General features: G+C 34.9%; 1 protein-coding gene across 1 annotated transcript in view; it reads right to left on the reverse strand.

Annotated features, from left to right (window-relative positions):
* The window catches only part of LOC149425292 (uncharacterized), a 49,871-nt gene that overhangs the window by 5,610 nt on the left and 17,200 nt on the right, over positions 1-27,061 (reverse strand). The window contains exons 2-3 of the mRNA XM_089650758.1: positions 17,183-17,418; positions 4,922-4,979 (exon numbers count right to left, since the gene is read on the reverse strand). Coding sequence (XP_089506884.1) covers positions 4,922-4,979; positions 17,183-17,418 — 294 coding nt within the window. The remainder of the gene's footprint in view (positions 1-4,921; positions 4,980-17,182; positions 17,419-27,061) is intronic.

Genomic DNA, 27,061 nt, shown 5'->3' on the forward strand with positions numbered 1-27,061 from the left:
AAATTGAAAAAATTGATTTGATTCATGTCTTATGTAAATATAATATGGACTCTCTCGACAAATCAGTTCCAATTTAGAAATGGCAATTAAAATAATTTTCTGTTGAAAATATTACATTCCCACCCGTTTGTCTGAACTCTCCAAGCAAACACATCCAATTTTGAAGTTCTTTGAACCGGAGTTACAGACAGTCACAACCGAATTTAGTATTTTTAATAAACGCAATAATTGATAACTTACATTTGATACGGATTGCAAAAGTCGCGGTTTCCAAACTCGGCGTGCACATTTTTTCAATAGGTATCTAATAGTAAGTATAAATAGTATTACACCAGGTTCCAGAGTAGTTATAGTTATATTTAGTTATTTTATTTAGTTATAGTTACTCTGGAACCTGGTGTAATACTATTTATATGATGTACAGATACAGATAATACAGAGTGAAAACTTTTGGCTTGAAATGGTACTAGGAATTATTCATTTTCAGCGACCATTTGGGACTCTAACCTAAATTATAATTACAATTAGAGAAACCTAAAATTAATTTGCTAATTAAAAATATGTGTATTTATATATATTTGAATTATTCGTCCCTCTGGGCTTTTACAAACATGTGATATACATAATAATTTAGTGGAACATTATTAAAGAAGCAACATTTTTTTAAAGATACTATAAAATAGAACAAATGCAAAATAATAATGAAAGCTAACACACAGAGTTACAATTAGGGTCGCTACCGCGTACATAATATCTAGTCAAAACTTGTTCCACTATTAGAACGCGATAAGCAGTACGCGCAGGTCGGATTCGGTAGTTTTAGTTAGAGCGTTGGAAGTAAAAAAAGCAGAAACAGAATGAGCTAACATTAATATTTACTTATGAGGAACGTCATTGTAGCCTTCTTGTAACTAAATTCTGTGCAGTTGAACACATCTACTAATTCTTTGAAAGTACTGTCAACTGTGTGCAATCTAGGTACAAGCGAATATCTAAATGACTGACTCCTGATATTATTTTTACACGGAACACGTACACGGAAGAAAATACTTAATTAGGCTGAGTAAATTAGGGTTGTCTATAATACCACTTAGACCACTTACAATTTAAAAATAAAAGTCCAGTCCGAAACAAGACTTCTATCGTAGAATTTAATAATTTAATTCTTTTTTCAAGTGGTTTTTACTTGTTTTTTATCGGTTGATCGAGTGTATAGTTAATATATATTAGATTTTTTTTTCAATGGAATCTGAGCGGTTTTGAAAATGGGGATCAGATAGAAGAATTATATTCGACTTGACTTCGATATAACTAACTATAAGGTTATTTATGTTGAAATGTTTTAAAGTCTACCATTACGTAGCATGAAGCCAAGCATTGTTAATCCTTTATTTGCTACTGTATGGATGTGAGAAATAAAATTAAAATTCGAATTATAAAAGAGGATTCTGTTTTGTACGCTACTGGAACTTGAGAGAAAGAATTAAATATTTTTTATGTTTAGATTACACAATGTGCACCACCCTCTCTGCTCCGCAGTCACTTATTTGATTAACTCGGGTTGTTTAATGCCCCCTCGCCATTTTTTACGTGTCCCCCTTATGATTATTTTTTTACATTTATTTATGTTTATTCGGTTAGTCTCGGACACTCCGTGCTCTGAAGGGCTGCGCCCCCTCTCCCCCACCGCAGTTCCACACAACAGGTACCGTTAAATCAATTATCTCATTTTAGTAAAAAAAATGAGGCAAGTGCCTACCGAAATTATTAAATACCTAAATACCTACTTTATTAAATAATTAGATATAATTATTTAATAAAGTTTTTATTACATTTAAGTAGGTACCTACCAATAATGGAAGATTTCTATTACAGAGGTGTCTTGCAACTATGCAAATAATGGTTTAAAATTTTTTTATTCGAAAATATATTACATGACCTGACCTCGGTGACCGAGTGGAAAGCTGAGCTTAAGAGGTCGCGGGTTTGAAACGTATGTATTGTGTGAATAAATATAATTATGTAGGTACATTGTATGTAAGTACACTTACACTACTATAAGGTACACGGGAAAAACTTACTGATATAAAAAAATCTGTTGAAATTATTCGTTTTCTTGTTAAAAACGGAACTGCAGGTCTTTAACGAATGAATTCATAACAAACTATCAGTAAAGCACGAATATGTTACGAGGAAGTCGGAACAGGTGTTCTTAAAAATTATAATGTTTTCGCATTTTGTCCTATTGTTCATATATATTCTGAATGTCTAATATTTTATTAGGAATCTTTTTGTTAAATCGTCCGTACTCATTTTTCAATATTTCATATTCAAGATATTCGGCATCGTTCTAGAGAGACCAACATTCTAAAACGACATTTCGGTGGCAAAAAATTTCATATTCAAACAGACAACCCATTTTACGGAAGTTTTCGAGAATTTTTTGAGACACAATTGTAATGTTTAGAAAACTAAATAATCTAAAAATATAAATATGTTCTTAGAGTCTTTAAAAATTAACATTTTTGTCTATCTTAGTCACCAGCCAAAATAAAAATTGTTAAAAATCTTTTATTTTCTGGAACAACCTTTTGTCCTTATTTTCTTTAAATCCCACTTATCCTGACCTCCAATATTAAATCCTCTAATGTACAAGCAGTTAACCTGCTCCACCCCAACACATCGGCAAGGGGCCACCCCCCCCCCCCCCGTACCGCCCCATAGAGATCTGGGGGGGGGGGGGCGGAATGGGCCCCTTGGGGAATTATTTGATTTGATTGCGCCCCCCCTCTCACCCCCTGACCCGGCGAGGGGGAGCGTTTTTATCCCATCCGTGGAAGAACATAATCACTGCAAAGTGTTACGGTTTAAGGAACAAGAGAAAGTGATACAATGGGATTTTTACACGTACTTGTGTGTTTTATACTTGAACGCAATGTTACCTTTATATTATGTAATACGTTTTACATTTAAACTTGATTATAATACATAATAGGCTAATTGCGATGTGGAAATATTTTTTAAAACTAATAGACCAACTGCATCACATTAAAAGAATCGTTTTGCCAAAAAAATAGATTCTGTATCACTTTTATTCAATCGTATTTTTGAAACCAATTCAATTTTCTTTAAATTTAATTCCCAAAAAATGGAGCATTTTTTTATAAACCCGAAAGACCGGACATCATTTTTTATGGGTGAGAAAAAAAAATTATTTAGTTATTTTCATTATAGGAAAATACTTCGGCTATTAATTAATAAAAAGATTTTTCGTTGTAGCGAGTCAAATAATACATAAAAATATGTACAAATAAATCACAGACCGGACTTTTTTATGTAGTGTCGTTACGAACTATAAAAATGGATTTATTTATTTTCTCTATCCTAGTATAAAGATTTTTCACCACGATTTTTCCAAGTCATTATTAAATGCATGTAAACATATATTACTTGTAAAAATAAATAGGCTAAATTGTGATATGCCTGGATGTACTGCATATCGCCCTACCGAGAGATCACCATTCAGAATCAAAAAGTTAATTGAATCAGTTTTATTACATCCTATTTTGACGCAGTCAATTTTTTTTTTGTTTTACAAAAACTGTCATACAGCCTCGATAAATTGAACGCTTCTGTTGAATAGCTAGCTCCCAACTCCCAATTTTCCCACCACCATGCCTAGCCTCAAAACATATCCTAAAATATAGGATGTCGTAGCCCCACCAGCTCCGAGCCCTGGGACTATGTCACGATTAGAATGAAAAAAAGATTTTTCAGTGGCAATACCAAAAAAAGGTTAATCTGTGATCTGTTGATAAAAAAATCAAGGTATACGCGTGGGCGGCCCTAGCGCACCAGGGATGTGTATCAATTATTCACCGCCGTGAGTTATGGCCGAATTAAAAAACTGTTATCCGGAGCTACCCCTGTCCGGAGCCCCCTCCACCCTCCCCTACCCACCAACCATCCCCCACCTCCTCACAGCCTGAAGAATGAGATTCTTTAGGTGCCTACCCAAATCTTATTACGGCAATACATCACGGAGATATGACTGGTATTTTTTATTCTGACTCGAACAGTGCTACCTGAAATTTATATTGTGATTCGATGGATGTCAAGGTGGGTTTGTTTTTATGGTTCAATTATTGGTTAAAATTGAGATATAACCAGATTATAAATCAGAAATAATGGTTCTTGTAGTGATAAGAAGGCTATAAAACCCCATCATGCTCACAAGAAACTATTACTTTGGTGTAGGTAAGGTTTACCGAAAGCCATTTAATTAGTGCACGGAAAAATATTACCGATATAAAATATTGCTAATTTATTAAAAATCTAGTCAAATTGTTTGTATTTCTGTTAAAAACAAGACTGCAGGCCTTTAAATAAAGAATTGACGGATTTCCTAATAAAACATAAGTAAAACACAAATGTGTTATGATTATGTCGGAATTCGTATTCATAAAAAATTATAATATCTTAGCAATTCGTCGTTATATTTACCAGGATAAGCGCAGCTGCATGAATACTTGTTCCGATATATTCTGAATGTACCAATTTTTTATTAGGAAATGGCATGCCATCACATTTTAAGAGGATTTTAATATATTTTAGCAAAACTCAGTTTTCTTCTTGTGTAAAGTTCCAGGGCTTGCACCAATACATACCATGTCGGAAAATGTATCCGTCAATAAGTAAGAGAGTAGAAAACATATTTTCTAAAAGTAGTTTGATTTCAAAAGCAAAGAAAATCTCAAATAGAAATGGAGGGAATTACCGCTAAAGGCGATCTTTAACGTTCTTGTATTGGCAAAGGCTCACACAAACTCTTTTTTTTAATATTATTGAAAAACTAGTTTTCAAAACATTACAAACAAAGTTAAGAAAACTGTAATAAAGGTACAAAATTGAGTAGACATACCTTTGTGCATTTGACTCTCATGCTTCCGACATTTCGCCCGCCGATTTTGGAACCAGACCTGAATAAATATGTAAACAATTATTAATATTTGATTATATATAATTAACGACAAACATTTCTTTATTTATTGTTTTTGTGTTTAATTCGTAGAACTCCATTTAATTTTTTTATAAATTTAATTTAGATTAAATTTGATAATATTATTATTAAGTTCTGCAAGTGTTTTAGTTTTTTATTATTGTGACAGCTGTTTCGGCTTACAAGGCCATTTTCAAACTGTGGTTAGTCCACATTGAGACGACGTTTTTATACTATTTCTATTTCTATACTATTTATAAAAAACTAAAACACTTGCAGACAAACATTTCGACTGTAGTAAAAAAACACAAAAAATGACAACTTCCCAGATGCAAAAACAATCACGTACATATTCAGATTCCTGTCACATCTGTCCATATCAATCTGCATTTTAAAGAACTGTGTTTACACAAAGCTAAAAATCTTTCAACTGATAAATAACAAAGATAAAACCTTCGGAAGATCAATAATAAATAAATAGGTACATCATTTGTTTGGAAAACAAAACAATCGGTACTTAATATTGCCTATTTATCAATAGGCATTTCTAGGACACCCTGACAATTGTTTTGGCGCGCTCAGCGAGGGTAGCAAAATGGGGTGAGTGCGTGCGTTATGGGGTGAGGAAGGGACAAGAAGTGGAAATGGCCTGAACTGGGGTTAAGTCCCGTTTATCTCACACTTAGTCCGACACAACACACTACTTACTACAATTGATTCTTTTATCCTCGATCCCGACACTGATACAAAGGGGGAAATTGCGTGCAAATTGAAAACACCGAGACAAAAGGGATAACATTACATAAAAATTTGTAAAATGTGCCATTCAACGATTGGACTTTTTTAAAAGTATCGTTTACTTTACTTGATTTTAAACTTCGTTGAAACAGGGGATTATCTAAGAATTTCTTTTACTTTCCAAACTATCCTCGTGAATCGTTTCACGGTAATGCATTCAGTGTTCATTGAATAATTTAGGTAATTTTATAAGATTGTTTATATTATGTTGCAATTATATTAATTTTCTGTTAGGAAAACCAATATGAAAGATATATAATATCACCATTTAAGGCGATGCCATACGTAGTAATGCAAAATCATGTGTTTTTGGTTTGAAAATTTGGTGGCCTAGAATGTTTCATAATACATCTTGGCCTTTGAAATTATCGAGTATTTTTACATAAGTCTTTATATGAGCCCAGAAAAAAATAATGTACAAGGCCTATGAAAACTGCTTTAAAGTTCAAAATCTCCTACTTACGAACCCATTTTCGGTTATTATTTTATTGTATAATGTGGAAAATTAAGTTGTTTATAAAATGATCGAAAAACATTCCAATATTTGTGCCTGAACATCCACAAAATAAAATAAAAGGCAATTTTTGGCCATGTTTTTTTCTTGCATAAATCAAAACAGGCGGATGGTGTTAAGCGGGAATTTAAACCTTATCGCCATCTACGTAAGGGTTGTTATTGATACGGGCTCAATTAAAAATACTATGCGATGTAGTTCATTGCCTCAATCCGACTAATCCTGGAGAAAACATAATCCAATGCTGAACAGAATTTACAAATTGGCTGACGAAAATCAGAATGATCCAGAAATAGGCAGAAATTGATGGAATAGGTAACTAATCTAGCAAATGAGATAGAATATGATTTTTTAATAGCGGCTACGCATATTAATTTAAATAGCAAGACGAGTGATTTGATTTCGTTATGATCTGAAAAAGGTTTCCCGTTTCAAGCGATATGATAAATGATAAGCAAGTCAGCATTTTCTGTAAAACAAATGCAGACTTGTCGCTTTGCAGAACGTTGTTTGTGGAAGAGGGAATTTAGTTTTTGGGTGACAGCCAAAATAAAGCTAGCCAGCTCGTTGGAAATCTATGACTGTAATATAAATTGTAAATAGCCATTCAACATGAAAATTCTCCAAACTCTCGACTGAATTTTGAATATCACAATAAAATATACAGAAGTAGGTACAAACGTACTTTGTGAATATTTGATGTCATGATATGATTAATTTTATTGTGCATTTTTATATTGAATTTCATAGTAACTAAATATCGAAAATGATATTCGATTAAAGTGGTATATAATGTTTATTATAATAGTGAATGTGTGAGATCAGCTTTTTTGAATTCATGTCTCGTGAACACCTTACTCGGAGATGTATCGAGAACATATTTTTGTCATATTTTTTTAAAATTTTATTTTATTTTTTTATTTTATTGAATAAATAGTTAATACATATCAACAAACAAGTCCTGCTAAGCCAATTGAATTGGCTTGTCAACAGGTGCTTAAAGTTTAGTTTCATATACATTTTTATAAGTTATAATTTTCAATTTGGTAGGCGGGAATGGGTACCGCCGCCCTGGGAACCATTTATTGGATTACCAACACCTCTGCCACAGGTCACCCCAAGTGGTTCGCTACGTTTGGTGACTTAGCAGGGGTGCCCGGGTTCATGGGTTAAGGTTTGCCCGGGTCTTGGTGGCGGGTGCGTCGGCCCACCTTCTGCGTGGCGGGCCGGTTGGGAGATGCTGGTTGAGGGAGACCCTTTACAACCGGTTACCGCTGTCCGGGCCGCTCGATAGTACAGGGGCCCGACCCTCAGGCTCACGACTAAGGGTGGGCTGCCCCATCAGCGAGTGAAAAAACCCCGCCACTGCTGTTGTGCCGGTTCGTGACCGGAGGGGACCCAGCAGCAGCGTTTGGGGCGCATTGGATGCCCTCTCCAGCCGGACTCTCCCAGCCTATCGCCTAGCACCGCAGTGGGTGGGCTGGAACCAAACGCTCATCACTCCTGGACAGCCTGAACCCCAGATTCCTACCCACCCCTCATACCTTTCCTTTCCAGACCTTTCCTTTCACCTCCTACCCTTATAAAAAAAAAAAAAAAAAAATTCATGAACTTACAACACAACAATTTTAACATCGTTACAGCGGCGAGTAGCAGGCTACCCCGGTGCGGGCCAAAACTGTTGGTAAATTTTGCCAACATTCGCGGCCTGCACACAAATTTAAATTCCGTCCATCACCATCTTTTGTCCCAACGACCCAACCTTCTTTTCCTATCCGAAACTCAGATAGCCGAGCCGCCAGACTCCTCCTATATGGACTGCCCGGGCTTTACCCTCGCAAGCAAATTCCGACTGAAAGGAGGAGTCTGCCTCTATAGTCGAGTTGACGTTAACTGTGTGCGACTATTGAGTCTGGAAAACTCCAGATTCGACGTAATGTGGGTGCGCGTCAATCTTGCCAGTACGGCAAGATTCTACGCATGTCTATACCGCTCACCGAACCATAGCGAATCAGACACTTCCGAGCTCTTCAAACATTTGAGCGATACTATTGATGATCTCTTGCCCCGCTACCCTTCGGCCGAGTTTATTGTTCTGGGGGACTTCAACGTTCATAACGAACCATGGTTGAAGTTGAACCCAACGGACTCGGCTGGCCGACAGGCGGAATCCTTTGCCATTTGCTACGGATTAGAGCAATTGGTTCAGGAGCCTAGAAGGGTTCCTGATGTCCAGACTCACCGCTCCAATCTGTTAGACCTATTCTTAACTACTGTGCCACACGGTTATAAGATTGACGTCACAGCGCCTCTGGGATCATCTGACCACTGCCTAGTGACGACATCAATCCCCGTCAGCCTCAGACCAACCAATGAGAGGCTGAGGAGAAAAGTGTGGCACTATAGGTCAGCAGATTGGTTCGGTATGCGGGCCCATTTCAACGCTTTTCCGTGGTCAGCTGTTTGTTTTCGGACTTCGGACCCTTCAAGATGTGCCCAGGAGATTGGTGAAGTCATCAAATCGGCGATGGATGGCTTCATACAATCGACTACTAAAGAAACTGGTGTGGGCTCAAAGCCGTGGTTCAGTCGACAATGCTCTGAAGCAGTCCGACGAAAAAACGCGGCTTACCGAGCCTACAACACATCTCGAACGCCCGAAAGCAGATCAGCATACAACAAATCGGCAAAGGAATGCAAGAGAATCATCAATAGGTCGAAATTCGAACACGACCTGCAGATCAGCAAAAAGCTGGCTGCCTGCCCGCATGGCAGCAGAGCATTCTGGTCGCTTGCGGGCTCAATAGGTCGAAATTTTTGCAAACCCAGTTTGCCACCTCTTACCAGACCTGACGGCTCACTAGCAAACACCGCCACCGAAAAGGCTAACTTATTAGGGAAAATGTTTGCGGAAAACTCGACCCTCGACGACGGGGGTGCTGTTCCGCCGTCGGTTCCTCACTGCGGCTTCTATATGAAAAAGCTGAGGATCCGGCATCGGGATGTACTCCACGTCATACGGGGGCTCGATGTTAACAAAGCTAGTGGACCTGATGGAATACCTGCCCTGGTATTGCAGAGGTGTGCTGCGGAAATAGTTCCAGTTTTGACAAAGCTCTTCAAAATGTCCCTGAAGTGTGGCACTGTGCCCTCTGGTTGGAAAAAAGCGGTCATTCACCCTATTCCCAAGAAAGGTGACCGCTCCAACCCGGCCAACTACCGCCCCATAGCGATCACATCAGTTCTGTCCAAAGTGATGGAACGTGTGATCAACGACAAACTGCTCACATACCTCGAGAAGAACAAAATTATCAACGACCGTCAATACGGATTCCGGCGGAACCGCTCGTGCGGTGATCTTCTCGCGTATGTGACGCATGTTTGGGGGCGGTGCCTGGAACGTCACGGTGAGACCCAAACGGTCGCACTAGACATATCCAAGGCCTTTGACCGGGTCTAACACCGAGGACTTGTCAACAAATTGCATTCTTACGGACTTCCCGCATCCCTGTGTACGTGGATTGCTGACTTTTTAAGGGATAGGTCGATTCAGGCAGTTGCTGACGGTTTCACCTCTTCCTCGCACTCCATAAATGCTGGCGTCCCACAGGGATCGGTTCTGTCTCCGACTTTGTTTTTGTTGCACATCAATGACCTTTTGACATGTGCACCGATTCATTGTTACGCGGATGACAGTACAGTTCATGATAGCTTTTTGTTTGACAAGCCCCCAAAGGGCACACAAACTCCAACGGCTCGGAGGGCTTTGAAGCAGAGAATGGACGGTTATCTCGAGAGTATTTCCTCCTGGGGTAAAAATAATCTCGTCGAATTTAATGTTTCAAAGACCCAATCCTGTCTGATTACGTCTAAAAGGGATCCAAATGATAATCTAGTCTCCTTCAACGGAAGCAATCTTCCGAACAGGCCTTCCATTGATATGCTTGGTGTAACTATAAGTGACCAGCTCAGGTACGGGGGCTCCATCGAAGCCAGAGTAAAGTTGGCCTCTCAGAAGCTGGGCGTACTGTACAGGGCCCGCAGATACTTTAATAGTACACAACTGCTCACCCTGTACAAATCGCAAGTGCGCCCTACTGTCGAATTTGGCAGCCATCTCTGGTCTGGAGCCCCAAAATACCTGAAAAAAACCCTTGACTCTGTGCAGAAACGGGCGGTCCGTTTGATAGATTCCCCAATCTTAACAAACGGACTGCAATCTTTAGAGCACAGGCGTCAAATAGGTATGCTGTCCTTGTTCTATCGGTATTACAATGGAAGATGCTCTGAGGAACTAGCGTCATTGATCCCTTCGGCACCGGTGCGTAGTCGGGATACACGCCAAACGCGCGCCCAACATTTGTACACAGTTGACACTTGTCACATGAGACCGGGTCGCTTCTACGATTCGTTCTTAAGTTCAACAGCTCGGCTGTGGAACGAACTGCCGGCCTCTGTGTTTCCTCCCTCCTACAACATGGGACTCTTCAAGACCCATGTTCACTCCTTCCTCTCCAAAAAAAGACCCTCCACACAGCATCCCCAAAGATGACATAGGCCCCGAGGGAAATTTTTTTCTTCAGGGCCTCCTGTGTGGAGTAAATATAAAAAAAAAAAAAAATTTACATCTTATATCTACAGAATCAACAATTTTTTCATAAAAATTTTCATACATATCAAAGTAAATATTTTTTTTCCGATAACCAATTTTTCACCATATATTTAACCTTATTCATAGATTTACATTGCTTTATAGTGTCAGGTAATAAATTAAATATCTTCGGTATGTTGTATTCAAACGTTCTCTGTCCGTATTTATTATTAAATTTCGGAACTATTAACCCGTCATTGCGCGTGAATCTAGTACTGTATTTATGTTCTAATTTTTCTTTATGCTGCGGGGTAAATATATATTGAATTATGATTTTTTGCCATAGAACAGCCTTAACAGGTAAAATTTTGGCACTCTGAAACAGCAGCGGTGTATTATGTCTCTGTTTAAAAATATTAGGGACAACTAGTAATTTTACAATTGCGTTTTGTACAACTTGGACTTGTTTCAGATTGGTTATACTTAATAATTAAAACATTAAATCTTACTTAACCCTTCGGAGCCGGAGCTCTGCAATTGTAGTGTTGAAGAATTGTGCCCACGCACGTCACGAAGCACTGCAATTGCAGTGATGAAGAATTGTACCCACTCACGTCACGAAGCACTGCAATTGCAGTGTCGACCTTATACATTTATTTTGCCTTTGGATATTACTTCTACTGGGTTTGTCCAAAAAATTAAAATATGACTTTATCCAGTTTGATATTGTTTTCACGTTGGCCTTACCAAAAATTTATTTCTATTTATTGAATATTCTTCGCAGCTCTTACAAGTTAAACGTTTCCTAATTCCTTCAGTTTAATAACATTCATGAAATCGGAATAACATAGTTCCATTGGCTCGTTGTAGTATAAACTCTATTAGTTGATTCTGTTTTTAATTCGTAGATCTACATTTAACTAAAAAATAAGGTAAATCAATTTTAATAATGTTATTACAAAGTTCTGCAAGTATTTAAGTTTTTTACTATTGTGACAGGTGTTTCAGGTCATTAAGGCCATTTTTAACTTATTTATGATTTATTTATATGATTCTATTTCAGAGTTCATAAAAATTGAGTTTGAAATAGAATCATATAAGTAAGTCGTCTCAACGTATCCTATCCACAGTTTGAAAATGACTTTGATTAACATTAATTTAAAAAAAAAATCATAAAGTTCTTGAAAGTAAAAATAGGTTCATGACAAATCGCTGACAGTTTTGTTTTAAAAATTATACATTATTTATCACACATAACTGCCTCAGTAACAATCTTTTGTATTTATATGGTGATAAATTGAAGATGTCCCACTGACTGGGTATGATTATTTCCCTCAATTAGTATTCTGGCCAATGAGAAATACATATGGTAGTTAGTCCCAGAATTTCTGCACTGAATTAAATCCCGACTTATAGTATTACGTAGTGGAATCCGAAAGCTTATCAATGCAAGTAATTCTGGACTATCAAAAGCATCGCTTAGAACTTTATATATAAAACCAAATCAATTTAAGCTTATTATTCATATCATTTAAAAGAGTGTTGCAGTTCAAGAAAATGCTGACATACCAATAATGAAAATAAATAAATATGCATTTAACATAAATGAAAGTTTGACCGGAGCTCTTAGTGGCATCATTTCCATCTTAGTAGGACATTTGCCCAAATTTAAATTATCAGGAATAGTGAACACTTAACAGCTCCTTAAGGTTGTCTGCCATGGAGGGTGGAAATGGGCAGTGGTGGTGGGCGGCAGTGGGGGGCTAGGGCGGGCGCAGATTGCCCTTCAGGCGGGCGGTGCGGTAAATTCACGCAAATTTATTGCCGCCCTGTCCGCGCACGTCCGTCTAATCTAATTCTTGGACAGCACTGGCAACGAGGGATGGAGGAATAGCGGTGGGGGTGGGGTCCATGCAAATCAAGCGAGCAGCAATATTGTTGCAGTCGTGGATTGCAACCATGGATTTTGCTGCAGCAACCTATGTATTTTGAATTCATAAAATGCACAGCTACAAGTTAGAACCTATACAACTGTAGACCTAAACAAGCTTAAACAATACCCGACAGCTTGTTGTCGAAATGGAAAACTGTTTCCGTGGGTTTTTACAGCAATTATTATAGAAATAATTAAAATATAGCACCTATCCAGGGTGGAAGATACTATCCTCCTGACCCCTCTCTTTTTCTTACCCCTAATTTCGTACTTACATCAATACCAATATTACGAAACCAGACTTCTCAAACTATCAGACAGAAGAGTTTTAGCTGATATATTATTTTTATTAAAAATTATCAAATATCTAATTGACAGCCCTGAATTATTGGAATTAATTTATATGAATGTACCTGCCAGACAAACTCGAAGCAAAAACACTTTTAAATGTAACAATAACCTCAATACTAACTACTCTATTTATTCACCAATTCCAAGGATTCATCACTTTGCAAACAAACACTGTGAACTTATTGATAAATTTGGTGTTAATAATTTTGTGAGTTTCAAAAGGCAACTAATTTCAGACCTATTTGCTGGTTATTAACTTGTATTATTTATTAGCTTTAAAAAAAATGTCTTGTCTCTATACCTTCCAACGTTTAACTCACATACTCCTTAGTTTATTTGTTTTTTTAGACGCATATTAATGACTGTATGCATGTACGGTCATATTTGATGTGTATTATACTTTGATTTACTTTGCCATTTCAAGTACTATTATTTAAATTCGATATTAATTACGGCGTTGGTATTTTGCCATGACCTATTAGTATTTTTTTCTATAGATACAACAAACATTATTTTTTTCTTTTTTTTAACATTTGTTTTATATTTAATATCAGTATGTCATATATATTTATTTTTTATTTACCTTACTACTAGATTATTTTCCTGTTTTCAGTCTTAATGGTTTGCAACAAATATGAATAATTATATGCATATACGAATGTAAAATGTACATACTTACTTTATGTTTGAAACTATGTTAATATGTTATATTATTAACTAACTACTAGGGGTAAGCAGAGAGGATACACCGCAACACAAACACTTTGTCTCGGCACACAATCCTTGCTTCATTCACATTAATGTTATTATATTATATATTATAACTATTCCTGATGTACTGCATGAGCTTTTACGCTAGATAACTATGAAAAAGGTAGACAAATGACGTCTTGAACACACTTTGAGTACAGTATAACCACAAATACAGGGCGCTGTTCGGCCTCCCTTGGCGATGCGGCGCCTTACAGATGTTCCCAAAACGGAAAGGTGCATGGATGCTGTCGCCCAGTGGCAGGGCGCGCCCTTGTACCATGAATAGAGAATTTTCCTTGAGCTACCGTAATATAAGTGCTATGTTAACTATTTTATTTTTCTTATGCTCAATTTATTTATTAGTACGCTTTTAGATGGCAGACAGAGTATTAGACTCACCGCTCTGTACAGCGGAATTAAACAACGTTATTATTATTATATATCCTCTAATACATACTAACATACTCTTCCGTTATCCTTTTAATGTATTTTTACTAAACATCAAATAAAACGCCGAATGATGAACTTATAGGTTTGTGTACAGTACATTTTACAGCAACTTTCTTTCTTCAGCCTTTTACACTAATAGAATCACTTATCTATTACCATTGCGAACAAATCATTAGATTGGATGCAGTGGGATGCAACGATAAAAGCAGCTATATATCCCAATTAAGGGACACTTTCAGATAAGTGGCATTTTTCTGTAAAAGCTCTCGAATCCGAATTCCGAGGGTGGAAAATACCCCGTCATACTTCTGACAAAGGCGCTGAACGCGGGGTTAAATCTATAAGTACATCTCGCTAAGGCTATGTATGTGACGGTCACAGATCTGTGAAACATACGGTGTTATAGTATTAATCTTAACTTTAAAGTACTCTGATTGTACGAAGTAAGAAGCAAAAAACAAACATTTTCGAACGGTGAGCTCTGACTTAATAAATATTGCGGAACGCTGCATTGTTCGTTTTACTGTTTTGAAATGTTCGATGAGAACAAGAAAATATCTGCTGTAAAGCGAAGAACGCTATCGGAGTGCAAATATTACAAAAACGGCTATTATTGATCTTGATCCGAATGTTATTAACGCAAACAATTGGGTGTAAATCATAAACATTGCAGGATTATGTAGTTAATGGTTTCAAGTATTAAGTTATTTAAGTCGAATAGAGCCACGCAAGCGGTGTATTATTATTGATCTTGATCCGGATGTTATTAAAACAAACAATTGGGTGTAAATCATAAACATTCCAGGATTATGAAGTTAATGGTTTCAAGTATTAAGTTATTTAAGAAGTGTTATTATTATTATTTCTATTTATTTTACAGTTCGATTATTTCGATTACAATTTAAATCGACATCGAAGCAATATTTACCGTTTTATTGTGACAACTCCAACACGGAATCACAATTGTACATTCCCGTTTGCCGTATACAGAATTTTGGTAATGAATATAAGGATGTTGTTGAAATATTTAACGTATCAATCAATTGATGTAAACAAGTCTTAAATAGAATTTATACAGGAAAGCAGAATAAAAAATCTGATTTAATTAATTTATTATTCCAGTATTTTTCCATCTTGCATGGAGGAGTATTTTGTTTTTGTGATGTTATGATCATTTAGATGTTCTCTGTGTTAAAAAAATATGTAAAAGCCCAGATCGGCCATAGCGCTAAAATTGAGGCGCTAGGGAGTACTAATATCTCGTTGAAACTTATTCCACTATTAGAACACGATAAGCGGTGCATGTAGGCCGTATTCAGTAGTTTTAGTTACAGCGTTGGAAGAGTTGGAGGTCAGTTGGAGGTCAGTTGGAGGCCGGGGTTGGATTCCTAGTTTTATCCGTTATCTTTTTTTAATTTTCTGTGTCTTGTTGTGTTTCATGATTCGTTTAGATTTGTTAGTATTACCTTCTTCAATATTTATTACATTGATGGGTATAACTTTTAAAAGTTAAAGAAAAGTTGTACCAAAAAAAATTAAATAAACATTTCCTTGTACACAATACACACAGCTTCTGTACATAAAAATGACGTGTACTAAAAATGATTTAAATATTAGGCGGTCACGTGCTTTTTTTTTTTAATAAAATTTCGTTTCCACAATACAAGTAAATCTTAAACGATGTAGGTGAATATTATAAATATGAATATGTACACGCTTTTAACTGTTACCAACTTTACAATCAACACATTCCTCCAAAACTAAGCAAATTGTAAATTGATATAACGGAAATTAGTTTGCTCCAGCTTGTTCGTGATGCTGCGAAGGCAAACAACCTCAAGGGCACTGTATTAGGTGGTAGGTATTATCAGCGCCTATTTGTCCGGCGCCCCGAGCGGACAGCTCCAATAGCGCCTTCAAAGGGCCGGCCCTGGCTTTTCCACTCTACTACTACTAGTTATATTATAAACATACCCTCGTACTAATAAACGTGTTTTAAATATTCATAATCGTTTTATTAAGAGTTGTGCAAATTTTAAATAACGTTTATTATTAAATGCCGTCTTACTTGATATAATATTTTTATACGTCAGTTCAACGTTGGTATGATAGTTAACATTAAGGCCCCGTAGTAAGTGTTCAAAGATTGTTTGAGAGGGAGATATGTAAGAACGAATGTTAGAGGGAGCACGCTAATTAAAAAAAAAAGATATTTAATAAAACATGACTCGTTTGAAATAGAGCAAAAATCTTTCGGAAAATGCTATCGTTGTATTTAAAGATACACTGTGAATTTTTCGGTGAGCGGATAACTCATAAAAATGATAATTCATCACATCTTTAAAAAGTTATATAAAGTCATGAAAAGTGATGAAACAAAAACTTTATTAACTGGGTTAAGAAGGTTAGGTTAGGTTCAAATTTTTTTTTCATCGTTTCTAATGACTTTATATAACTTTTTAAAAGTGTGTTGAATTGTCACTGTGTTGAGTTATCATGGACCCGAATTATTCATACCAATAAAATACAAAATAACAGAACAAAACGTATTTTTAATAATTTGCACAGCTTGCTTTGCCTTTTTTGTATCGAGGGAATTTCATATAATTAACGTTTCTTCATGCAAATGTATAGATATTTTTTTTAGAACTTAAAAACTTAAAGAGAAACTTGCTATAAATCTCTAGAAATTGGGAATGCCGGGGAATGCTTAAGCCTGGTTTAAAGCCGTTTTAACCATACCCGCCGTGGTAATAAATGAAGCAATTCAGAGAGAATAAATATAATATATACCTGCACTCTGGCTTCACTGAGCCCCAGCCTCTGGCTCAGTTCCTCCCGCATGAAGGCGTCGGGGTAGTGCGTCTCATCGAACAGCCTCTCCAGCTCGCCCAACTGTTCGAGGGTGAAGTTGGTCCGGGAGCGACGTTGCTTTGCGCTGCTAACGGAGTTGCTGTTTCCGCCAGTGCTATTGCTGACCCCGTTGGTGCCGCCGCTCTTGCTGTTCACAGCAACGGTGCCTTCACCACCTATTCAGATTTATAAAAAACAATGAATTATTCTTTTTTAAATTACAAATTTGTATAACCATTGGAGTGATTGGTGTCATTTGTATACATTTAACCTATTATTTAATTAATACCATTTCTCAAAATATAAATACAAAAACATATAAAACTGATAACGCGAACTTACTGCTTTCAATTACATAGAAACCGCACAGAAAACGATCTTAAAGGTAATACTAAAAAAACATAGACTGACTGATACAGACCAAATATTCAACAGCTATGACGTACTAGATATACGCTAATTATACGTTAAAACACTACTAAACTACATTTTTGACAAAACAATTATTTTCAACATGCACAAAATAACACTAACAGACCAGTTAGACAAGCGTACAAAGAAAACTTAAAAACTCCGACAGTAAATTCAAGCTTTGGACAAAGACACTACCAATACCATGCTATAAAAGCTTTCAACAGTGTAAAACTGGAAATTAAAATTGAGGAAAATAAAAATAAATTCACACACAAAATTACAAAATGGATTAAAGAACAAAAAAGACAATATTACCAAAATGTCATAGCATAAAATAAAAATAAAACCTACATGTAACACACAAAACCAATATAAACACACCTCACTCACAAACACACAAGATTATTTTCAATGTTATTATTTTATAATTTTAAATATATTATTATGTATTTATTAATTTTAAATGTATTATGTAGATTATATTTTCATATTATAAAATGAAGTCCTCAGCACGGGCAAGCCACCTAGTGAGGCCTACATTACTGGAAAACTTATAATGTAAAAAATATTGTACCAAATAAAAAAAAGTTATTGAATCTACCTAGATTTTACCGTCTATCCCATATTTATAGGTTCTATAAATATGGCCCATTATGAGAAGCGATCACTCGAAACGTTTTTGCAAAATGTCAAAATATGCCAAAAATCATGCCAGTGGATAAAAAAGGTGTAAAATATCTAATCAAAGCTCCAAGTCCATAGATAGGTACCTACTTATATTCGAAGTTTGTTCAAAAAGTATCCGACCTCATTTTTTCCATTCATTCGGAAAATATGAAACACGGGAAATGTACTGCGTTGGGATATTTAAGGGTACCTCCATGCGCCCACGCGTAATATTGTCCACCTTTTAAAACTATTATTTTAATATAACACGGAGAAAATTTGTATATATACACGGAGAAAGATAAGTACCTACTGCTTTTTTAATCAAGCTACTGTTAAAATGTAACTGCATGACCATTTCCTAATAAAATTAGTCATTCAGAATATATCTGAAGACGTGTGTACTGTGCACGCAGGTGGCCTTGTCCGAATAAATATAATGGGCGATATGCGAAAGTATTATAGTTTCTAAGAACACGTGTTCCGACTAAGTAAGTAAGTAATAATTTTGTTGAAATTTGTTAAATCATTTGCCTCCAATCCCATTTTTAAAGGATTTTTAATAAATTAACAATATTTCATATCAGAAAGTTTTTTTTTATAATGATACATAAATACTTTATGTATATTTACGAATGAAATGTTATTCATTGTCCTTTTCTAGTGTTTGCCGTGTAATGCAGAAACTTTCTCATCACACGCGAGGGCATTTTGACACATTTTACGCAATTTACTTAGACGTCGCACATGACCTTACGCGATGCTTAACAGTTTAGTACTACAACTAAGAAATCGAAAGCACGACAATTGACGTTTCTTTTGCTTGTCACTTTCAGAGTTCTACAACGCGTCTACAAATATTGAAACGTCATTGGGTATACCTACAGTAATCTGTCACGTGGTAGATATTATTTTTAATATAAGTGAATAAGTTCCTATCTATTTCAAAACTTCACAATAGAGGCAAATGAGCAGATTTCAGAATTGAGGAAGATCTTGTGACGATTTTTGGGGAAAGGAAAAGTTAACATCGGTCTTGAAGAAGCGCAAATCATTTCGAATCTGCGCTGTAGTGCAAAAGGTAGGTGTACATTTCAGAAATGAGTTTGTCGTTTATTTTTATAGATTAAAAAAGTTACATATTGAATAAATTAAGGAAAGTACTTGAACATACACCTTCGAGTACTTGCAACATGAACCTAAATAATACTTTATAATAAATAACCCCCCCCGAACAATTTCAGCAATAATCTTCCAGCAGTTTACTACAGTTCCACAATTTATCACTGCATATTTAAGTGTTAAATCCTCGTATTCTTGAACATCACACTGCCTTTGGGGGAGGCACCCTCCCCGCCCGTCGGGAAGTGACTAATGACAGGCGGTCGAAAGTCTGACGCGACTTATTCATCAGATGAAACCGCTGACGCAGATCTGTCTGGTGTTTAAGAAAGTCTCACACGGGGACAGAGCCGCGAACACTAGGGGTTGGGAGAATGTAAACAGCAAGAAAAAGATGCAAGAAAAACGAAGCATTTGAATTTCGAAGAAGATAGCACTTTTAAGATTAGTGATGGCCATAATCGAAAAAAGAATTGTATAGGTACTTCAAAATATTTTAATAAACATAAAATAATGCTTTGAAATAATCGTTAGTAGGTGGAATAACGACTGCAGTTTATTTCCTAAAAACACGTTGACTTTCTATTTATTTTAGTAAAATAATAATAATAATTTTAACGGTCTATATAGATGATTTATATTATGAGCAGAGATGTGCAAAATGGGTACCCAAAACCATTTGAAATGCAAAATGGAAATGGGTCAAAACTTTTCCATTTGAAAATGCAATGTGCAAAATGGTTTTTAGAAAAGCATTTCAAATGCAAAATGCAAAATACTTATTTTCACAATGCATTGAAAATGCAAAATGGTTTCTCAGGTCAAACAATTAAAATTATTATAGAATTTTAAAACAATTTTGTCATTTAATAATGGACATCAATGTAGAACAAACATATTACATGATGGTAAATCCAAAAACACCACGACTAGAGACAAACCACAAAAAATTTGCGCGGACGTTGCCAACGTAAAAACATAGAAACTGCTCTCTAACATTTAATATTACAGCGTCATGGCCCCATGTTCAGTATTTGAATCAGTATTTTTGTAATGGTATCACTCAATTGCCAGGGCTCCTACCAGGGAGCAACTTGACAAATGTAAATTATATCTCATAGCGAGGTTGAGGACGGACTGATATTTGGGGCTTATGAAAAAAAGATGAGTGGAGATTGTAGGAAGAATGTTGCCAAAAAGCAATTAAAATGGAAAATGCATTGATAAAAGCATTTAAATGGAAAATGCATTGAAAAAAGCATTTAAAATGCAAAATGCAAAATGGTTTTTTGAAAAGAATTTAAAATGCAAAATGGAAAATGGCCATTTTGCATTTCCATTTGAAATGGATTTATTTGAAATAAAGCACATCTCTAATTATGAGTAGTCTTAACTATAAATTTTCATTCTCGAATTAAACTAGTAATTACATAGTTATTGGAGTTATCACCGATTTCATTTCCTTTCACAGTACAAAATATTGAAAAACCTATTGAGTCAAATAAATCTTACAATTCTCCATTGGTCATAAACGAAGTTAGTGACGTTAACCTAGTTTCAGACAGAATAAGACTTGATTGCAGAGCTTAACTTCACTGTTATTTTTTGGTGTTTAAGAACTTAGATATTCTTTATGGTAAGGAAAATTCACCCAGATTAACTGATTTTTAAAGTAATTAAAATTCAACGAGATTATCTGATTTTTATAGTAATTAAAATTCACCCAGATAAACTGATTTTTTTAACCCTTTATGAAAGTCAATATACAATAATATTATTTATAATGAATTCACGTATTATGTATTTCTAATGCTTATTATAAATCTATTTCTAAGCCACACTGTTAAGTTTCTATAAAAAAGCAGTTCGAAGCCTTTCGCCACGCAACTGTCGTCAGTTTTCAAAATCATCAGGTTAATTTAACATATTTTAAGCACAATAGTTTTCAAGCCTAATTCAGTTTAAAAAAGTTATTATAAAACTTTGTTAATTGGTATTGTTCTAGTTTTTGTTAAATATACCAACCATCTGTAATTTATGAAATTGCATTTTTTATTTTATTATTATTATTTATTATTTATTATTTATTTATTGATACAATGTGTATGTTCAAACATTATTTGATTGATAATGTGGGCCTCACTGGGTGTTTGGCCCATACTGAGGCCTCTATTTTACAATTTAGTAAAATTCGATAAAAATAAATGTACATATTAATAAAATGCATTGAAATCAGTAAAATAAAATATAATGCGGTAATTAAAAAAAGGCAAATATTATGAAGTACGGTTGTTTATAGTGAAGTTGTATTGTGTATTAATTAATGTTTTGTCCTTTTACGTTGTAAATTTTTTGCAAGATATCCTTTTTTGTTCTTTAATCCGTTTTTTAAATTTTATGTGTTAAGGGTTTATTGTTTCCAGTTTATTAAAGGTTTTTTTTTGTTTTGTTTTATTTTTCACAACTTTTTATTTTTATTTTTTAAATTCCCTGCTCAACCTTGCGCCCACAGATAATAGGCATAGGCGGTACACCTTGTGTTTTAATGGTTTCTTTGCTCTACCACAAACTTGCTTCAACATTTTATTTTTTATTTTATTTAGGGAACAAACAGTCATTTATATATTGAGCATAAACGGCAATTATTTTACAATATTAGACCGATAATGTTCCATAAATTCTAGTCGTTGATTCGATATTTGCAACTATACAATATGTTCATAAATCATAAAGAAATATAAAGAATAAACATTATAAGGAATTACACAATGTTATAAAAACAACTAAAGACAGTTAGTAGTAATACAGAAAACATCTCGATGAGTTTCGGGCTATGTTTGCTTTTTCTACTCAATAAAGCGACAAAAGACTCTAATAACGGAGGTTCACTTGAGGTATTATACATATTTTATTAGAACGTTCCCTACAGATGAAAGTTATTTATATTTAAGATCAACTAAAAAGTACCTTACTACTAAAATATTTCATGTAAAAAGCATTGTAAATTTTATAAAAATATTTTTTTACTATAAAATAAGCGATAAGCACCAGATTATATTTTTCTGGAAGATGAATTAGTAACTTCCAGAGGAATCCTTCTAGATACATATAAGAGTATAGTAATATTAATGCATCAGAATGAATTTAAATAAAACTCACGGAAAGATACATTTTCTAGGCCTGCTGAATATTGTTTTTACACGACTTCAGTACTTATGTCGTTAAGATTTTCACTTTATATTAGAGATTTGCTAGGGCAAATTCAACCGTAGCTCTGTCCAAAACACAGGGCTGAGCGTCTAATAATTTTGTGCATTGTTTCTTCGATTAAGTCGTTAATATTCCGACGTTATTTTAGGGTATTGGAGTAGTGGATTCCACCCTTAAGGTAGCAAAATTTATAAACTAAAAATACAGCGATTTATCATTAAAACTTTGGAAAGCAGACGAAAACTGAACTTAATAGAAAAATGAAAACTTCAATAGTTGGTGAGAATGTGCGATGTTTGGCAATGATTCGCGTTATGGAAATATCTTCCCGATTCTTTACATGATTAACGCTTCTGCTTTGTTCTTAAAGGGGATGTTTACTCACTAAACTAAGGGTAGCTTGGTGGGTGGCAGTGGGACGGATGACTTCTTCACTACCCCGAAATAGTAAGTTATATAAAGGGTGTTATAAATACGAATTTTTTTTTGCTATAAACAATAGTTTCATACTTACACCGCAATATGTTTCTAAAGCTTTCACAATAAAAATTGATTTAAAAAATAATATAAGCTAGGAGTTTATGAACTGGATGTGTTCCAGCGTCATGAAATTTTGTCTGATTTTTTTTCATGAGCATCATTTCTTTCAGGTCTAGACATCATTTTCATTATGAGCTATGGAGCTTTATGTTATGACTTTTAATTAAATTTCAATTAATTGAATTATAATTAATTAAATTTCAATGAATTGAATTATAATGTACTTTATGAATAAAGAAAAAAAATAAATTCAATAACAAATAATTTAATTACAATTATTTCAATAACAATTAATTTAATTCATAAAAAATAATGAAACTTGCAAATTATTTTATTCCTGCGTAAAATTATTACTATGAATAAATAAATCATCACGTTCAACAGCACAGATTTGCTTTGAATATAAGTTACAATTTGTGAAATATTTAATTTCGAAAGTAGTGTATGGGTACCGCCGTCCCGGGAACCATTTATTGGGTAACCAACATCTCTGCCACAGGTCGCCTCAAGTGGTTCGATGCGTTTGGTGACTAAGCAGGGGTGTGCGGGTTAATGGTTAAGGTTTTTCTATGTCTTGGCGGCGGATGCGTCTGCCCAATCTGTCCGCCGGATCGTGTCTTTGTCAAAACTGTTGGAATCCAATTAATATGTGTATGTTATAATCCTGATGGAATTTTAATATCACGTGATTTCTCTCGGGCCTGCGATAGTGTAGTGTATTGTGACACGTTATATAGTGGAAAATACCCTCAGCCATTCATAATCGAAACGTTCCTTGAAATGGCTTTAGCCGTATTTGGTAACCATACTGATGAGCCGAGTACTATCCCACCTTTCTTTCCCCACTTCCCTAAGTAATTAATTAATGTACAACGCAATTATCGTACCACACATAAATTACTGTAGCAGCATTCTATTCTTATCCAACGACGGTTTAATGAAACAAATGACAATTCTACAAAATAGAGCAATGCGAACCATATTGAAGAAAAATAGATACACAAAAATTAAGAACATGTTGAAATAGTTAAATATCTTGTCATTTAAACAAATTATTTACTTTAATACCATTTTTTTAATCTACAAGATAATCAATGGCCATACGTCTAGTGAATTCCTAAGAAAAATTGATAAACTACAGAACAAACATACACATGAGACGAGGAAAAGAAATGAATTCCTGAATCCCCTTCAGGAAAAAAACAGAGTCAAAAGTCATTGATGTACGGAGCGTTGAAGATATTTGGAGAGCTACCAGAAGAAATAAAATCAGAAGAAAACATAAAAACATTTAAAATTAAACTACTAAAATATGTGATTGATTCATTTTAAATGTGTTACTATAATTATATGTATATAAGGATTGTATTAGGACATAGATAACTATGTACCTACTTAAAATACCGCAATAAACAATAAACAATAATAAAATAAAATACTTTTTTGTTTTAAAACCACGATATTTATTAATTTAAGAACCGACCGGTTTCGCTTTACTTAAGCATCATCAGGGTACAAATTAATACTAAACAAGAAGTACATAATGTGTGCATATATATAACAAAATATAGAGGGAGACAACATGATACAAATATATTATAGAGGGAGACAACATGATACAAATATAAGTAACACAAAGACGGTCATAAAATACATTAACATAAGTGCACAAGTAATGGAAAAACCGCCAGATAATTATGTAGACTAATGGGTTATACCAATAAATCGGGAGAAACAAAGCATCAACTGGCATGGTGGTAAGGAGGTAAGGAGAACTGGAATTTTTTTAATTTTTTTTATGGGTTTATTGGAAACAGACCTAATATTGGACTACTTGATATGTCTAATTGATTATTAAGTATCTGACTTTTGGTTTTTACAGCTTTTTTAATTTCTAGTGCCTCTAAGTTGTTTAGTCTGTTAACATGCCCGTTTTTATGTAAGATGTTAGCACCGGTGAATGTAAGATGTTACCATGCCCGTTTTTATGTAAGATGTTAGCACCGGTGCTAACATCTTACATAAAAACAGGCATGGTAACAGACTAAACAACTTAGAGGCACTAGAAATTAAAAAAGCTGTAAAAACCAAAAGTCAGATACTTAATAATCAATTAGAAATATCAAGTAGTCCAATATTAGGTCTGTTTCTAATAAACCCATAAAAAAAAAATTCCAGTTCTCCTTACCTCCTTACCACCATGCCAGTTGATGCTTTGTTTCTCCCGATTTATTGGTATAACCCATTAGTCTACATAATTATCTGGCGGTTTTTCCATTACTTGTGCACTTATGTTAATGTATTTTATGACCGTCTTTGTGTTGCTTATATTTGTATCATGTTGTCTCCCTCTATAATATATTTGTACCATGTTGTCTCCCTCTATATTTTGTTATATATATGCACACATTATGTACTTCTTGTTTAGTATTAATTTGTACCCTGATGATGCTTAAGTAAAGCGAAACCGGTCGGTTCTTAAATTAATAAATATCGTGGTTTTAAAACAAAAAAGTATTTTATTTTATTAAATATGTCAAACCACAAAGTGATTGCTTTCTACAATAATAATAAACAAAAAGTTCCTACAACCTGATACCATAGACCCACTGGCCCCAGGGACTGTTGTGTTGTATTCACGTAAAAAAATGTCAATTGATCATCTGTTTCCACATTGCTTATACTCCTTCCTAACCTTTGACCCTATTATTATACGTGATTGGGCCCTGGTGTCAGAGACCCGTGACAAGATCATCGTAACGGCCAGTTAACTGCCACTCGGCGCGTAATCTGATAGTTAAATCGTACACCCTAAGGGCTACTTCTAGCTACAAGCTAGTAGCTACTTCAGGCTTAAGTGACTATGAATCCATTACCTAAATTATGACTGAGTGAACTACCCTTATTAAACTAATACTGTGTAACATTAAACATTTCATAATATTTTACATGTTTATCGTTTCGACAATATCATTCAAGCAAAGCTTGCATTATACAAGAAATAAATATGCTTATAAAAGAAAGAAGTTATTAATATGAAGAAAAGAGTTATTATATAACATTATTTATTATAATGTACATTGTCGAAATGACACCATAACAATTTTGTACGGTTATCGTATCCTACGAATGTTTCTGATTCAGTTCCTGAAAGAGTAAATAAACCCTCCTCCCCGTCACCCCTGGTTCCACCACCCTCCGTCCCAACCGTCCGACGTGTTATTTCATAAAATTGCCGAGTTATTTATTTGATTACATCGCTCGCTACGATCCTCTACAATCCGCTACGCCACTCTTTCTTCAACTGTGTGAACATTATAATAATGTACAATTCTTTTCAACACCTTTTGAAGGTTATATATACGTTTTACACACCAATTTAGTATTCGATCTTTGAAGAATAAGATAATGCTCTGAAATCTAAACGAAACATGAAAAATATGGGGATTACAGTTGAAAATAATATTGGTAATTTTTAAAAATATATCGATCTGTAAGATCGATGAGAATGACGGAAAATAAACAGGTCTCAGTAGTTCATTGGTACAGTGTAGTCGCGATAAGATAGAGGTCCTGGAATCAACTGCCAGTTGCGACCGTTACCTTTTTTATTTTTGTGTCATCTTCTGTACCATGTTTTGTTTAAATGTTTTAATAATCTTCTTATTCAACGTTTAAATATTATATTGATGCGTATAACCTTAAAAAATTAAAAGACAAACATTCTCGGGTTACGAATAACCTGACAATATTTTAAAATCTCCTACTACCACCACAGCAAGCGGAAAATGTTGCTTTTGTTGTGATGGAGGACTTAGCCAGCCGAGGAATAGAGCACATTACGCCTGGTGGGACCCAAACGCAATG

The sequence above is a fragment of the Hesperophylax consimilis genome, chromosome 3 (genome assembly GCF_061612785.1).
Source record: "Hesperophylax consimilis isolate HC1 chromosome 3, BYU_Hcon_1.0, whole genome shotgun sequence".
In the NCBI taxonomy this organism is placed as follows: Eukaryota; Metazoa; Arthropoda; class Insecta; order Trichoptera; family Limnephilidae; genus Hesperophylax; species Hesperophylax consimilis.